General features: G+C 47.3%; 1 protein-coding gene across 1 annotated transcript; it reads right to left on the reverse strand.

Moving 5' to 3' along the window:
- Positions 1-7,252: 7,252 nt before the first annotated feature.
- LOC144137965 (TNF receptor-associated factor 3-like) lies at positions 7,253-12,854 on the reverse strand. Its single transcript, XM_077670001.1, has 2 exons — positions 12,453-12,854; positions 7,253-8,599 (listed from the first exon to the last, which is right to left on the reverse strand). Exons 1-2 carry the CDS (start codon positions 12,735-12,737, stop codon positions 7,466-7,468), a joined length of 1,419 nt encoding a protein of 472 aa, XP_077526127.1. The 5' UTR covers positions 12,738-12,854; the 3' UTR covers positions 7,253-7,465.
- Positions 12,855-16,109: the final 3,255 nt, after the last annotated feature.

Here is a 16,109-nt window from a genome sequence, read left to right on the forward strand (position 1 = left end):
GTTTACACAACAAAATTGGGTTTCCTTATGGCCGAAGGGCAGTTTAGACCTCATTTACGGGAAATAGATATTTATGCCAGTCGTCTCATTGCGCAACCTTAACACCGGAATGGGGAGTTTTGTGCAAACGACTCAATAATTTCCCGACATTCTAGGAATTGCCGCATGTCCGCCAGCCGCGCCCTTCAACACGTCTGAAGAAATCACCGATTTTTTCTGAAGAATCAACGAGATTGAGCGTGTTCTATGAAACACAAAATAGATAATACGTTCGCTAATTAAACAACCACATACGCGCACAGCTGCGACTTGGAAAACGTGTTCCCTTTTGCCAAAGCGCCATGCCTAGCGTGATAACAATCAGTAGTATGGATCCTCCCCCTAGAACTCACCATACGCCTCAGTAGCGGTTCAGCCGGATACTCGATCCTGGCGACGTCGTCTCTGCCGCAAACATCCCCATCCAGGGGACAGACGCACTCCGAAGTGGTCGTGCAGCTTTCCCAGCAATAATCGCAGAAGGCGTGGCCACACATAAGAGTATGGGTCATTCTCGGAATGTTGCCGCATGCACTGCAGATCCTGGACGAAGGAATGGGATCCGCAAACTTCAGTGGCCTGTTTTCTAGCTCTTCCGAATACCCAACAAGTGCGAACGACTGTCTGCCGTGAGCCATGTTCAGTTGCGAGCAGAGACGTAGGGCGTATTCGGTCACCCTACTCGTTGCAAGGGCGTTTGAAGAGCACTAGTGCAATCGGTTTCCTTTCGAGATCTGCCGCGGACGCGAGTTGCCTCGCTTCCGCGATAAGCGCGTCGGTATGCCCCGATAGCTGCGCCGTAGATGGCCAACGCCTTCTAGATAGGGTGAAGGCCTCCGGAAAGGGCCAGAACAGCCTAATAAATTACAGTAACTTCATTTACACTAAATACAGAAAATATAAAAAAAAAACATCACCACGACCATGAAAACGTGTACACGCTAGTTGCACTTATGTTTTCCGCCCGAGCACCAGCGCCGTCATGACAGAAACCGTGCTCATCGCGGCCTCTCGTAATGCCATGTACAGACTACCGACGTAACAGCCATACCGCGCGCTATGGACGTAAAAAAAGGCGGTTCCCGTAGTTCGGTTGGCTCAGACGTCAAATGGCGCCTTTATTTGAAGATATTACGACACTTGCGATACCAGTCTGCACCCGGCCTAGTATTTAATTTATTTAAGCGTCGCCGCCTGGCTGCACTCACAGCAATTGGACATTCCTTTATTTATGGTCTTTGAGCCAGTCTACCCTGACCTCGCTCCGCTCGTTAAGAAGCGAGGATTTGTTTGGAAGAGGTATTTTAAACTCAGGCAATCTTGCTTTGACTCCATGCGGGTTTGTTGGTTTTGACAAATTGAGTTCTTTCACTTCTGAATTTCACCTTTAGCTTGGATCTGACCATACTGCGGTCAGATCTTACTGCGGTCAGATCTGACCATACTGCGGTCAAATCTTACGTAGCACCCCTACGTCGGGCACGATACCCGGGTTGTCACTCTGAATGAAGTCAATTGCTCTTGGGTTGCACCATCTGGTCTTTTCCATGTTTATTTTCTATTCTTTCGTTTCCAGAAAAATGTGTTCATCAACCTCAGGCTGTTCCTCTCCGAAAATCCTACAAGTGTATCTGCTCTGTTGTTGCGATTGTCTCTTCCGAAGTTTCCCGCTTACCTTGTTCCCATGTGCTTGTCACTGACCTGTGAGTTAGTTTCCATCGCAATCGTGAACTGCGTTTTTGCCTTTTTCATTGATGACTCGAATTGCTCGTAGAAGCTATCTACAGCTTCACTATCATAGCTGGGGCGGTATTCTCGAGTTTTGTCCGTTTTGCGTCCCTTTCAAAAATGTCCTTTTTGGCGAGCCCTGTGTGGCTAAAAGCAAACAACTGGAAGTGACGTAACGCAAGCGCAACAAACCTAGTGCCAACACCCATTGCTTAACCGGAAGTACGTCACGATGAAAGGAACTCCAAAGGGACGTTTTCAAAAGGGACAGTTACGAGAATACCACCCCTGGTTGCTGGCTCATAGGCCTGTACTATCTTTATTCTGTACCGCTTGTTTAGCATGATCACATCAGCCGCGACTGTCTTGCTAATGCTGAAAAGACCCTCCGCGTTACCTGCTTTTGCTCCGTAGATTGAAAATCCCACCCCATGTTCTTTCTTCTCTTGGAGTCCACTGTTGCATAAAATATGCTTCATGGAGCTTACTGTACTGAGCTCCATTAGGCCTTGCGCTGTCCTGTCTTCACGTAACACTATAATATCGCATTTATTGTCCGAGAGCTCCTCTGGTAGCACAGCTAAGCTTTCATCAACAGAAAAGGTCCGTGCGTTGAACTTTGTCGGGGTGAATTTAAAAACGCGGTCTGTCCGCACCCATATATTCCTAGCACCCTCTGCTGTATCACTGTTCTGAGCGCCGCCCTGGACAGGTGCTTTCCTGCTGCTGAGGACTGAGGGCCGAGAATTGAGTTGGTTAGTCGTGGGAGGTGGGGGCCAACTACTACCCGAGGGTGGGCAGCTCTTTCTGAGGTGAGGGAGGGCTTTTTATGTCCTATGATCCTTCCTAGTATGAATGAACGTTTCTAGAGTAGCCCCTTAGGTACCCGGCATGATGGTTACTTCCAGGACATTCAGCACTCTATATATCCATGGGTTGGGCATAGAGAACGAGACGAAAGAGAGCGAGATAGGTTTTCCGCAGAAGAGATTGCCCGGAACGCCAGTAGTGATATTGAGCCGGCGTCTGTCAATTTCGCTTTTTATTCTCGCTGTCCTGCACGCATAAGCTGTCGTGCTGGCTTACTGAAGAGATTCACTGACGTCTGGTCATTGCAAGGGTAAGCCACAGCCATGCTCAAGTGTACAGCTACGAACAAAATGTGGTTGATCGTCCTTTCGTAGGAATCGGTAAAACACGAAAGTGAAATGTGCTTTCACAGAACCAGTTGAATGTCTATTGTGCATCGATATGAACTTGCACATCGCTGTTTATATTTCGTCGTTATGGCACCGTTAGACGCACCAACATTAGACACTGGATTACATGCGCCGGAACATTGCGTAAATCCGACTGAAACCACAGGCGCTCGCAAACCGTGCGAACAAAACCGAATGGGTTGTCTGAGAATCGTTTGGTGAAGTCACGGTCCGCTAAAGCGAAAGGAGCATGATTTGCGGGTCGGCAGCAGTCTTTTGAATGTTCTTGGCGAGCGACAACCTGCTGGCGGGTCGGCTCGGCAAAGGTGCGACCACATTGGTCCTGCTCTATGGCGTGTACAGTCGCGTGCGATTTGAAAGCATTCGCGCGAGCTTCGACCGATAAAGGCGATAACGCCCCCGCGCGGCCTTTTTCTGAGCGACTGGGACCTAGTTTATGCATTCTCCTCTCTCTTGGTCGCTGTTCCATCAAGCAGTGATCACTCCCGCTACTACTAAACCAACCTTTCCGCTTTGTAGTGATCTTGTGTGGTTGCAATCGCGCGTGCGTTTTTTTCTTGGTTATCTTGAGCAACGATAGAACCAATTGTTATAAATTTCCAGTATTTCCCAAGTATGCGTTGGTGCGCAAGTTTTCGAGAACTGCTGCAAAATACCACGAGTGTGACGTCGTCGCTGCGTGCGCGATAAAACAAAAGGAAGGGGTTATTGATTTTGCTGCTGGAGTGATGGCTGCTGGAATAAACAGCGACCGAGGGAGAGAAGAATGCGTAAACCAGGAACCAGGCAGAGTAAAAGAAGCCGCGTGGGGGCGATATATATCGTCGTGGTCCGTCGAAGCTCGCGCGATTACCTTCAAATTGCATGCGACTGCAGGCCAGATGCTTGTGTTGCGACGAGCTCAACTTGTGGAACGCGGGAGGCAGAGTTTGTGGCTCGGTTCCCAGAGTCCGACCGATGGATAAACACAGGAGATTACGCTGCTATACGCTGCCCTATCGACGCACCAACTATCGGCGCCCACTAGCATCATGACGCACTACTTAGCGTCACCTCTTCTACACGGCAGCACCATTTGAATTGAGAAATTAGAGGGAAGGACATAAGGCGTGTTCATACAGCCATGCAGGCCTGACTTCATGGCCCAGTTGGCGTAAGCGTTTCACAGCTCCCGTTGGGGCCACAATGATCGTGGAGTAGAATCCTAGCGCCGCCCGCGCCAATAAAACTTTTTTCCGTGATGTCATTTCCGTGATAGATATGATGCCAAAAAACACTTGTTAAAATGCCTATTTTTATGCTCAGCTGACCAAGAACGCCTCTGTTGTCGCACTATAGTACTATAGTCCTTCCACGGTTTTTTCGTACTAATCTAAGCCGAAAAACGGTTTATCCTGCGCTCTGCCAGCAACGGTATACCTTTGGCAGGGATTCGCAAAAGTTATGCAACCCTGTGCTCTAAACCCTGGAAACATTGAGAACACAACAGGGCCGCAAAGTCTCTATTTCCGTACCTTTTAGAAGTAACCGATTACACATCTTGGTAACCCTTGCTCGGGCGCCGTGCCACGTGGTTGTACTTTTCTGGGCACCCAGTGGCTTACAAGGTATTCACATCATAGCGATGCTACCTGTGTCACCCGGGTCACCGTCCTTTCCATAGCCCGGTATGGGCAGGGCGTTTCTGACGTAGCGCTGAACTTATTTTGTGTTTCCTCTTTGTAAATTAGTGTCCGATGCTGCGGAAGGCCTTCTTTAGATATTCTGCAATCTTTGAGCCCTCCTTAGCGAATAATTTTTTTTGTTTCGAATTTAATCCGGATGGTTGGGCCGGTTAGGGTTGCGGTTGCTGCGGGTTGTTTATTTCGCGTGTCGACGAGCGTGTTACTATACGGCATTTCCTTGTTTCTAAGCGTCTGCGCAATGCAGCGAAAGGATCCTTTTAATCTATGTCTAATGTTTAAAGGCCCCGCCGGGTAAATTAGGTGCTTAGTTTGCGATTTTATACGGCTGCTTCGCAAAACAGGGCTACGGGCATTGTTTGTTTACATTTCGGCTTTTGGATTTATCGCTACCAAAAATGCGCCTAGCGAGCTGGCTTCACTTCTACCACCATTGGAAGAGCAACGAGATTACGGGAGTATGGACAATTATGTGTCACCCCGTCACAAAAGTTAGCTAGGTTGACTTTACTTGCGTGTGACTCGATGCGCGCGGCTGCCCTCGCGCCGAAAACAAGAAAACGTTTATAGCTGTGAAACTATTACTGGTACGAGGTTATAATTTGGTACAAAGGTGCTATAGAATTCTATGAAAGAGGAGTGTGAAAGGATTACAACTTCTATAGGGGATTTCCTGACAAAATGTAAAAAATCGAGTGGCTCCGTCTAAACACGCCCGCCATGGCGCTTGGGAACTGCTCTGCTAATTCCGTCCTAATGACTTTTCGCCGCTTTTGGTTCGAATGGATCGGAGTGAAAGTGCGGTTACTTTGTTCCCCGTGTGACTCGTGCGCGAAACATTAGGAAAAGCGTGTAATAACCCCCCTGGGTGTGACACCTTCATCGCTCATTCGATATGCCCTAGTCTTCCTATAAATGTAGGCATGCCGTGTGGTTTAGTTACCACATGCCATCGAAAACCACCCGTACAGCGATTCCGGTCGCTTATTTAGTCGCACTAATCCGTTCATTGTGAAAGCTGGGACGAACCGTTAGGTTCCTGTGGAGTGATCTATGGTACTACCGCAGCTTACTACGCTACGCATTTTTTACAGTCAGTCTAACAACCACTGTTAATATCCCATACGCTGCGCCGATATTCACACAGATCAACACATTCAATGTTTTCGTGCAAATAAAACGTATAAAATAAAATGCTCTTCCGGGGGGAACATTTTTGAGCGGCTAATTACGTTTTAAAAAACTGCCTATGTGGCTGCCTGCCCGCCCATCGGTCATGTACACCATAGTTCGCCCGCATACTTTTAACAGCTGTAGCTTGTGTAGAAACGCCACCCACACACGTTCAAGAATATATAGACGCACTACTTGCGGCAATTCTCCCGAATGGCACAACTTTGTATTTGGCAATTACACAAAATGAATTCAGGGTTAATTTCATTCTTTCAGTGGATTTCGATAAGGAATAGACGCAGAGGTAGAGCGAAATTTTACCTAGCCTATGAAACCGCTTTGTGTTTCGAACCTGGCCACTACAGGAGCCTCATTTCACCGTGCAAAATCACCCATGCTTTCAAATTCGTTACAAGTCCTCGAAATGTCAGTGTGTGCTACGCATCCCCACCGCCAGAGAGCGCTTAATTTGTGCATTTTTTTGCATTTTCAGAAACAGAACCTAAGCGGCACATAGTGTTAGAGTGTGATGGTATCCATTCAAATCTACATGAAGGGAATATTGGACTTCCAGAAGCCCTAGGATTTAAGGGTATTATAGAGGAAGTTAACTTCAAGGCTATCGAAGGGACGAAAAGAAGATTAGAATGTTGGTGGACGAAAAGCAGAGAGGGGAATATTGCCTAGGACAGTTGCCACCTGTAACAGGAAAAAAAAAGTATTTTGTGCCTAATAAGCTTTTTGTGCGTGCCCTATGCAGCGCTAGTATAAAACCAAGAGTGCAAAACATGGGTATATTAGTCCTTTTTAGTAAGATGACATGTCATCACCCCGCTACAAAGGGGAAACCAATAGCAATCATCATCATTAGGTGCGGAGCTCCATAGGACATCACAATATCCGTCCGCGTCCGTGTGCATAGCATTTACGATCGCAAAAAATACACAGGCACCAGCCGGATTCGAGCCTTCGTCTGGTAGACCAGACCGAGTTCGTGTCAGTAGCCTTACCCGTTGGGCAACGACCGTGTGTTAATACCCTACTGTCAAACGGCTTATTCCCTCGCCCGTAACGGTGCGGAGTCCCTTGGACCTCCCAATGAACGTCCGCGCCTATCCATGCGCACACCAGCATTAAGCGAAAATAAAGCTAAATTCGATTTGAGCGGTGAGTTGCTGTTTCATTCAGGGAATAATCAAGGTGCAACTCACAGCTCAAATCGAATGACGGTCGGGGCGCGACTTGCATGTCATTTCGAGTCCCCGTACTCTACACCCTCGCCATCATCCACGGAGTGGAGATGCTGCCATTTTTCTGCTTTCTGGATTAATAACCTTTCCGCTTCCTTGCGAAACAAGAAACCACATCGGCGAGAGAAGATTAATAACACAACGTTTATTTTTAGCCAGTCGATCTGAAGTACGTTTACTTTGAAGGAGAGTATGCTTTGTGTGTTGAATGTACATTATTTTCGCAAATGCGTGTTTGTAGCTTACTTTCTATGCAAACGTGTGCTTAAGCATGGCCGTATTAAACGCGCGATGGTTTGGATAGTTATCTTGTATGCGCAAGCTGTTCGGTATCAGCACGATTTAACAAGACATTCTGCGTGTTTTCATACCATCACGCGAGCACCTCGCACCTTAGCAGAAGCTGATCCCCCTTAGCATAACCATCGCGTTCTATATCGCTTGAATCAACTTTCGTTTTAATAAAATATACGGCGATGTTGCTGCCCCCAATTGGTCTACAATAATTCTTCTTATAATCCTCCGCGGTACTTGGCTCCCCAACAAGATACCGTTCTTTTCGCGTCTCCGGGTGAATGATGCTGAGCTTCAATCCTTTCTTAAATGGCCAGTCCAGAAAGTCGTCCTCTCGACCCTCATGCAGTTGAATGAGCAAAGCAACGTACACTATGTTACCCTCTTTCTTGAAGCAAATCCCCCAAGACATTAGGTAACGCCGTAGATAAACTTTGTCGCCCAGGCTGAAAGACCAATCAGTTTTGAGTGCCTCCTCTGTGAGTCCCGCATATCCCTTTAACACCCGCTGATGCGTTTTTGGGTCACTTGGAGCCGATGCCAAAATTGAGGTTACGTCGGTCCTCAAGGATTCACACTTTTCACTGAAAAGGGATTTTATCTCAGCTGCGTTGCGATCTGAAGATGACCCAAGCTGTTCTGTAAGTCCACTGATGTTCTCGCAAAGTTCAATGAGTTTGGCGCCCTGAGAGTCACTCCTCAATGAGAGTTGAGCAAGCTTGGCATCAAGGTCGCCAACTCGTTGTTCGATCGTTTTTTCGTGCGCTACCAGGGCTTTCATCTCCGCTTCGTTACGATCTAAACGATTGAGACTTTGAATCGAGGCTGCCCCAAAGTGATCTGTTAGAGCTTCCTTTAACTGATTTATGTTGTGGCAAACTTCAGCGAGTTTGTCGTTCTGCGAAACGCTATCCAGCCACAATTGAGCAAGCTTAGCATCTAGTTCACCTACTCGCTGCTCTACCTTCCTTTCAAACGCTACAAACTGTGCGTTTTCGCTGACATGGGACCCGTGTGGCCCTTCAGGGCCAGTATGCAATACATGCTCTGTACATCGGGATTTCAGGTGTGCGAACATGTCACGACTCAGCACCGCCGCCCAGCACTTGGGGCAGCAGGTCACGTGGTGCCCGCAATCGCGGCGAAGGTGCTCGATGATCTGCGATGCTGGAAGGACGACAGGGCAGCCGTTGACTTCGTTCCAGCAATGCACCTACGTGAACGATAAAAAGAAAACAGTGAAGAAAGAAGCAAATGACATGGGGCCCTATTCTCGACTGCACAAATTGCCGGCAATTCAGGCAATTTTCCGGAACGTTTTTATGATTGGCTTTCAATTTTGGTCACGTGCTTCCGGTTGACAAAGCGGTTGTGTGTGCTGCCGTCATTTTGACGTTTCATGTCGTTTACGGACAGCAGTTCTAAAGTTTGCCTTATTTCTCGTTACTAAAGGCGCATAATTCTTGGCCGGCAATGAAAAACCAGACTAAATGCAGCGGGCATGACAACGTAAGCCTGTCTTTGCTATTCAACAACAATACTGCTTGTAATACACACCCCCTCTGTGATTGGCTCAGAAGGCGTGACGTAATTTAAACAGTTGGCGGGAACGATTACGTCATGCATTGGCAACTTCAGCCTGCGTAAAAGTGACGTAATGCTACGTAACAGCTTAAAAATGGCGGCTGTTTTTGTCGCAAAACACAAGCAAAACAGGGCAAATAATTGCTCCGGCTTACGGCGTCGCGAAATGTGCTGCAATTTGCAGCAGGCGCAGTCTCGCATGCGCGCTGTTTAAAGCATGTTTCCTACCGAAACAAATTATAGTTTCAACTGCTTCCAAGTCAGCTATCTTGGAGCATATAAATAACGTGCAGTATTTTGCTTTTATGTTTGGCAATAAAATAAAAATTATTTGTTTGGCGTAACCGCAACATAAGAGGGCAGTACAGCCTCTCCATGACAAAGAGAACCCAATGCATGGCATTTGTCCATACTTGTCCTAGTAAGCTGTTGGGTCACATGATTGAACTCAAGAGAAAAATAACAAAGAAAAGTGACTATTTGGTTCATTACAGCGCTGATTGCAGTCGAGCTTGACGAATGAGTGAATCGGCGACATCGGTGCGCTCCGCGGTTATCAGGCGTAGCGCTTCGCTGCTCTTAAGTGTCATAGAAGCGATGGTCGCGGCCGTCTTTTTCTGTGATCACGCCATAAACTTGTAACATAGCAGCAGACGATGGCGTGGCAGCGGTGGCGGTAGGGAAGGTGATAACGCAACAAAGCTTGCATTGAAGCAGAGAGCCCAGCTATGTTAATAAAACCGTTTAAAAGAAATAAATAGACACGGTAAAAAAATTGTGTGATGTTCTTTAGCTCGACATCCGCCTTTGCTCGCTTTTGGATCAACGTTACTCGATCGCCTTGTGGTGTTGGCGCCAAATTTGACCTACAGAAATGTGTTTTTCTTGTCAGCCTTAGCTACCGTCTTAATTTTTATAGTACATGCCAAGTGTTTTTATATCTTTCTTGCACAATATTTGATACCTTGGTAGCGATTTTTATGAGTGACTCGTCAAATTACACTGCATGGCGTCATAGCTGTAGGTGCAGCACGTCACTGATTGCTTACATCATGCTTACGCAAAAAAAAAAAATTCCCCGCATTTCCCCGAGGGGAAGAATGTGAAAGTGCGAATGCACGAGTTGAATTTGCGCGGTTCGGTAATGTTCGCGAAAGAGAGATCACACACACACACAACTACAAAGAAAGAAAGATGCATTTATTCACAGACACCTATTTGTGTTGTCGTTGTACTTGATTGCTAGAGCGGATCTCAGCTTCGAAATTTCGTGTCAGTACTCCTTTAAGCGGGTGCATTAGCCCTTCTCACGCCCGATTCCTGGCCAATCCCCCACGTGGGTATGTGCCATGTCAGCGGCCAGGCAGCGCGCGCCCATCTCCCCCCGTTGCTAGGGAAGACGAGGAGCGCGCGCACCCGCAGCTGTTGCTATGCGGACTACGGCGGCGGACGATTCAGGCTCGCTTAAGAAGTGCATTCGCACTTAAAAAACATGGGCGAAATGCCGGCAATTTGTGCAGTCGAGAATAGGGCCCATGGTGAAGATTTCAGCGAGAAAAGGTCCTGACACATTGCGCGCGAGCAGTGCAACGCGGGAAAATTGAATTGAATTAGGAAAACATTTATTGCGTTCATCATTGGAGGAAAAAAGCCGGGGAGGGGAGAAGCGTGAGAGGTGCCCGGAGGGGAGAGGAGAGGCTGCTATTGACCAGGGTGGCAAACGACTGTCGACTTTCGACGACATTTGCAGAAAAGCGAGCAGGTATGTGGGTATTTCTGTTTGCACATGTAACTTTTGCGGCCCTTCGTTCGTTGCCAGGTAGGCTATTGGCAGCAATGTACCGCAAGGTTAAGGTGAATATTACGGGATTCGTCGCCAATGGTCAAATCCGCGCCGCACAAACTTCGGCGCCGACGGGGCGGTCACATTGCGGTCGTCCAATTCAGCTACAAGGGTCGTGCGTGGGCCGTATTTTGGCTTTCTTGGCCGAGAGTAAAAGGTTATCTCCGTAGAGGACCCCCGAAGTGAACAGAGGTGTGGTCCAGGCATTTCTTTCCCTGAACATGAATTACGGAACGCGCGTGAAAAAATAAGTGATAAGTTCAATTTTGTAGCGACAATAACATGCTTCATCTAGTCCGTTGTTTGCTTTTTTTTATTAAGACCTATGAATGCTGAAAACACGCTGAATAACTGCTAAAGTGTCCAGTGAAAGCTTCCAGGTTGAAAGTTGCAGCTAAAAGTTGCAGCTAAAAGGGTCCTCATAATTGTTTGTTTGTGCCGGAAAGGTAAGTTGACGGGATTTCTAGAATTATGACCGGCTACTTAGAGTTCGATAGGGGTTTGTTTCGTCGAGCCAAAAACAGCAACTGCCTGCACCTGTAATACTTCCGCGCATGTTAGGAATATCGAGCAGGAGGTTGAAGGAATGCTGTGTGTTGCTACATCTGATACCTGCACAACGGAATGACCACACATATATATTAAGCTGCGCATTTGTCACCGCTGTAGCCTGAAGTTAATTTCATTCCACAGCATGGGTTACTTTAAAGCTATTCTGCGCGTTCCCGCAAATGCCTTGTGCATTCCAGGGAGGAAAAAAAACAACCCAAGCCTCGCGCCTAACAACACAATCCCTTTAAACTAAGTTACTTCAGCAGAGTGCACGGATATTATGTATAACGACGAGCCGGTCCTTCGAAACATTCCTATTTTACCCCGAAAGTAAAGTTTTCCTTGCCGGTTGCGAATAGTTGACCAGCAGCTTGCTTCTTGCTAATCTGAGCAGCGGGGCTAAAATGCTCGATTAAAAAATGATACAGCAGCGCTGAACTGATCAGTCCTTTGGTTTAAAATTAGGGCGTAATCTTTAACCTGTTAATGGCCGGGGCACCAGAACGGCAGCACGTACTTAAATCTTTCGAACCTTCGAGCCAGATCACGCCTATTTTTTTCCAGGCTGTGCCGCCGTTGTTCGTATATTTTTTAATCAGCGGGTACGCATGAAGGTCTTCCAGCATCGAGTTTACTTGCCTTCCCGATGTCTTTAAATTCCAGCAGCGCATCTCCAGGCAAATTCTAACGGCTAGGAAATCAATGAAAGCTATTCAGAGCAAAATTGTCCCTTGCTTATGGCCGAAGGAACGTTTAAAGCTCATTTACTGGAAATTAAAATTAACGTCAGTCTCATTTCGCAACAATAACTGGGGGTTGCGAGTGTATGTACAAATAGCTCCATAATTTCACGAAATTTCCAGAATTTCCGTATTCCCGCCAAATTCACGCTTCAAAACGTCCGAAAGAAGCATCAGCTTTTGAGGAAAACCAACCAGATCCAGCGCGTTCTAGGAGACACAAAATAATTCATACGTTCGTTATAGATGCCACAAAATAAACGCACAGATTAGACTTGGGAAAACCTGCTCTGCTTTGTAAAATATACATTTTTTATCCACATACCAATCCCCACTGCATGCCTCACCTTTCGCATCAGTAGCTGCTCGGCCTTGTACTCCTTCCTGGTGACGTCGTCTCTGCCACAAACATCCCCATCCAGCGGACAGGCGCACTCCGAAGAGGTCGCGCAGCTAGCGTAGCACGGGTCGCAGAAGGTGTGGCCACACATAAGAATATACGTCACTCTCGGAACGTTGCCACACACACTGCAGATTCTGGATGCAGGAATGGGCTCCACGAACTTCAGGGGCCTCCTTTCAAGGTACTCCGAATACCCAATGAGTGAAAACTGCTGTCTGTCGTGAGCCATGTTCCACGGCGTACAGGGTTGGAGGGCGTATGCTGCCACCCCACGCTTCGAGGGGCGTCTGATGAGCACGACTACAATCGGTCGCCTTTCGAGGTATCCTGCTCACGGGATCTGTTTGCCTCCCGAGATAAGCGCGTAGATATGCTCAGATGGCTGCACAGCGCACGGCCAACGCTACGCGATAAGATGGCAGCGCCTGGAAAGTGCCTGAGCAATCGTATACAGCACACTGCCTTTTCTCACCTTAAGGACACGCAATATTTAAATACAATGTCATTATAACACCCTCGAACTGTATAGGTATGTTGCTCTGATGAGTTCCGCCAAAGCCGCCTCATTTTTCATATCATTGTAGTTTGGGGCATTGTTTCTAAGTACTGCAACAAATGGCGTCATCATCTCGGCTTCTGTTAGTAGCGTTCAATTTACGTAAGCTTCGGCGCCCTCACCGTACCGACAGCTATGATTAACCCGTTTAATAAGGCACCGGCCCGGTGGCTCAGTGGCTAAGACGTTGTGCTGCTGAACACGAGGACGCGGGTTCGCATCTTGGCCACGGCGGCCGCTTTTCTGATGGAGGCGAAAAGCAAAAACGCCCGTGTGTACGAGATTTCGGCGCACGATAAAGATACACAGGTGGTCAAAATTAACCCGGAGCCCTCCACTACGGCGCGCCTCACCGCCTGCGTTGCGTCGGCGAGTTAAACCCCAAAATCAATCATAAAATCAATCAAATCTACCGCTGAATAAGGCATCTTAGGTAACCTCATGATAACAAAATCCGAGACAAGCTATCGATTCAAAGGGACTATGCTACCCTTCTGATAAACACTTTCACTCTTTCCTTGTTGTCTGGAAGCACTGCTAAAGCTATTGCTATCGCCAGCACGAGGAGTCACTGCGTAATTTGATTATCGCAGAAAATACGCCTTGCGTTTCTGATTTGATATCACGGCTTTTTTAAAGTGGTGATCTATGGCTGTATTCTCGACTGCACGATTTCACATTCAACTGAATTTGCCGAAAGCTTTTTTTTTCTGATTGCCTTTCAGTTTTGGTGACGGGCTTCTGGTTGACAAAGCGGTTGTATGTGCTTCACGACGTTGTTTGGCACCAGTTCTAAGGTTTGCCTTATTGCTCTTCACTTAAAGCGCATGATTCTTGGCCGGCAATGAAAAACGAGGCTAAATGCAGCAAACATTACAACGGAGGCCTGTCTTTGCTATTCAACAACAATACGGATGGTATGTCATATCCTTTCTGTGATTGGCAGAGAAGGCGTGATGTAATAAAAACAGTTGGCGGGAATGAACACGTCACACATTGGAAACTTCAGCCTGTGTAAAAGTGACGTAATGCTACGCAACATCTTGAAAACGGCGGTTGCTGTTGCCATGAAATGGGGCAAAAAATTTCACCGACCTTCGGCGCCGTGACATCCCCGTGAATTTGCAGCAGCCGCTGTTTCGAACGATGCGCTGTTTAGAGCTGTTTTCTACGGAAAGAAATAAGAGTTTTGACTGCTTCCAAGTCAGTGATCACGGAGCACACAAAATGACATGCCGTATTTTGTTTTAAAGTTTGGCAGTAAAATTAAAATTATTTGCTTGGCGTAACCACAACATGAGAGGAAGTACAAGCCTCTCCATGACAAAGAGAACCTGATGCATGGCATTTGTCCACACCCGTCCTAGTAAGCTGCTGGGTCACATGGTCGAACTCAAGAGAAAAAAAAAACAAAGATAAGTGACTGTTTTATGCATTACTGTGCTGATTGAAGCCGAGCTTGACGAATGAGTGAATCAGCGGCTTCTTTACTCTCCGCGGTTATCAGGCGTAGCGCTTCGCTGCCCTTCAGCGTCATACAACCGATGGTCACAGCCCTCTTTTTCTGTGATCACGCCATAAACTTGTAACATAGCAGCAGACGATAGCGGTGGTGGCGGCAGCCGGGAATGTGATAACGCAACCAAGCTTGCATTGGAGCAGAGAGCTCAACTATGTTGCTAAAAGCGATTGAAATAAATAAATAAATAAATATGGTAAAAAAGATTGTGCGATGTTGTTTAGCTCAACGTCCGCCTTTTGCTCGCTTTTGGGTCAAAGTCGCTCGATCGCCTTGATGTGTTGACGCCAATTTTGACCTGCAGAAATGTGTTTCCGTTGTCAGCCTCAGCTCGCGTCCTTATTTTTAGAGTACTTGCCAAGTGTTTTAGATGCGACGCTGAGAGGAGCATCTCTTGCCGGCGGCCGTGTCCTTCCTGCGTCGTCGTTGTCCGCGTTTGCACAGCTGCGTCTCTCCTTCGCTCACCCCCTCTACTCTCGCCATGATAGCGCACCCTCTCCCCCAACATCTGTGGCGCGCGCAGTGCGGCGCGCTCTCTCTCCGCCGTCTCCTCTTCTTCGGGCGCGCTGCGCATGTAAGCGGAGTGCCGCGCTCCGGCCAGTCTCTCAGTCGACGGTCGTCCGCGCTACGCTTGCTCTCTCTCTCTCTCTCTCTCTCTCTCTCTCTCTCTCTCTCTCTCTCTCTCTCTCTCTCTCTCTCTCTCTCTCTCTCTCTCGCATTACCCGACGATTGCTCACGCAATTCGAGTAATCGACCCAACGGAAACGCACAATGGAACCCCCTTCAGCGTCGCATCACACCAGGGTTCCCGCGAGGGTATGTGGGCGTAATTTTTTATGTCGTTTGTGTAAAATAATTATACCTTGGCTGTGATTTTTATAATTAGAGCGTCAAATTATATTGCATGTCGTCATAGCTATACGTGCATTACGTCACTGATTGCCTGCGTTTTGCTTACGCAAAAAACTAGGCGAATTCATTGTGAATTTATTCAGTCGACAATAGGGCCCGTAATGCGTTTATTCATTGCTGCAACTGCAAGGAAGCGGACCAACAGCCGCTACACCGCTGTAACGACCTAATTACTGCACTAAAAGCACGCCAAGGCCTGAAAAAAGCGAAAAATTTCTTCAACAAGCCTAAGTTACCTGGGGCCCTATTCTCGACGGCACAAATTGCCGGAAATTCGCCATGTGTTTTTGCGCTAGCACGACGTAAGCAATCAGTGACGTGCTGCACCTATAGCTATGACGACATGCAGTGTAATTTGACGATTAACTCAGAAAGAGCGCAACCAAGGCATCAAATATTGTGCAAGAAAGATATAAAAACACTTGGCATGTACTATAAATATTAAAACGGTAGCTGATGCTGCGAAGAAAAACACATTTATGGAGGTCAAAATTGGCGTCAACACCACAATGCGATCGAGTAACGTTGATCCAAAAGCGAGCGAAAGGCGGATGTCGAGCTAAAGAACATCACACAGATTTTTTACCGTATCAATTATTTCTTTCAATCGCTTT

The sequence above is a fragment of the Haemaphysalis longicornis genome, unplaced genomic scaffold (genome assembly GCF_048455015.1).
Source record: "Haemaphysalis longicornis isolate Haplotype H1 unplaced genomic scaffold, Haemaphysalis longicornis Haplotype H1 scaffold_5, whole genome shotgun sequence".
In the NCBI taxonomy this organism is placed as follows: domain Eukaryota; kingdom Metazoa; phylum Arthropoda; class Arachnida; order Ixodida; family Ixodidae; genus Haemaphysalis; species Haemaphysalis longicornis.

Coding starts and splice junctions, on each gene's coding strand:
- LOC144137965 (XM_077670001.1), bottom strand. CDS start 12,737: ATGGCTCACGACAGACAGCAGTTTTCACTCATTGGGTATTCGGAGTAC. Junction 8,600..12,452: donor AGCAGCTACTGATGCGAAAG/GTGAGGCATGCA, acceptor TCGTTCACGTAG/GTGCATTGCTGGAACGAAGT.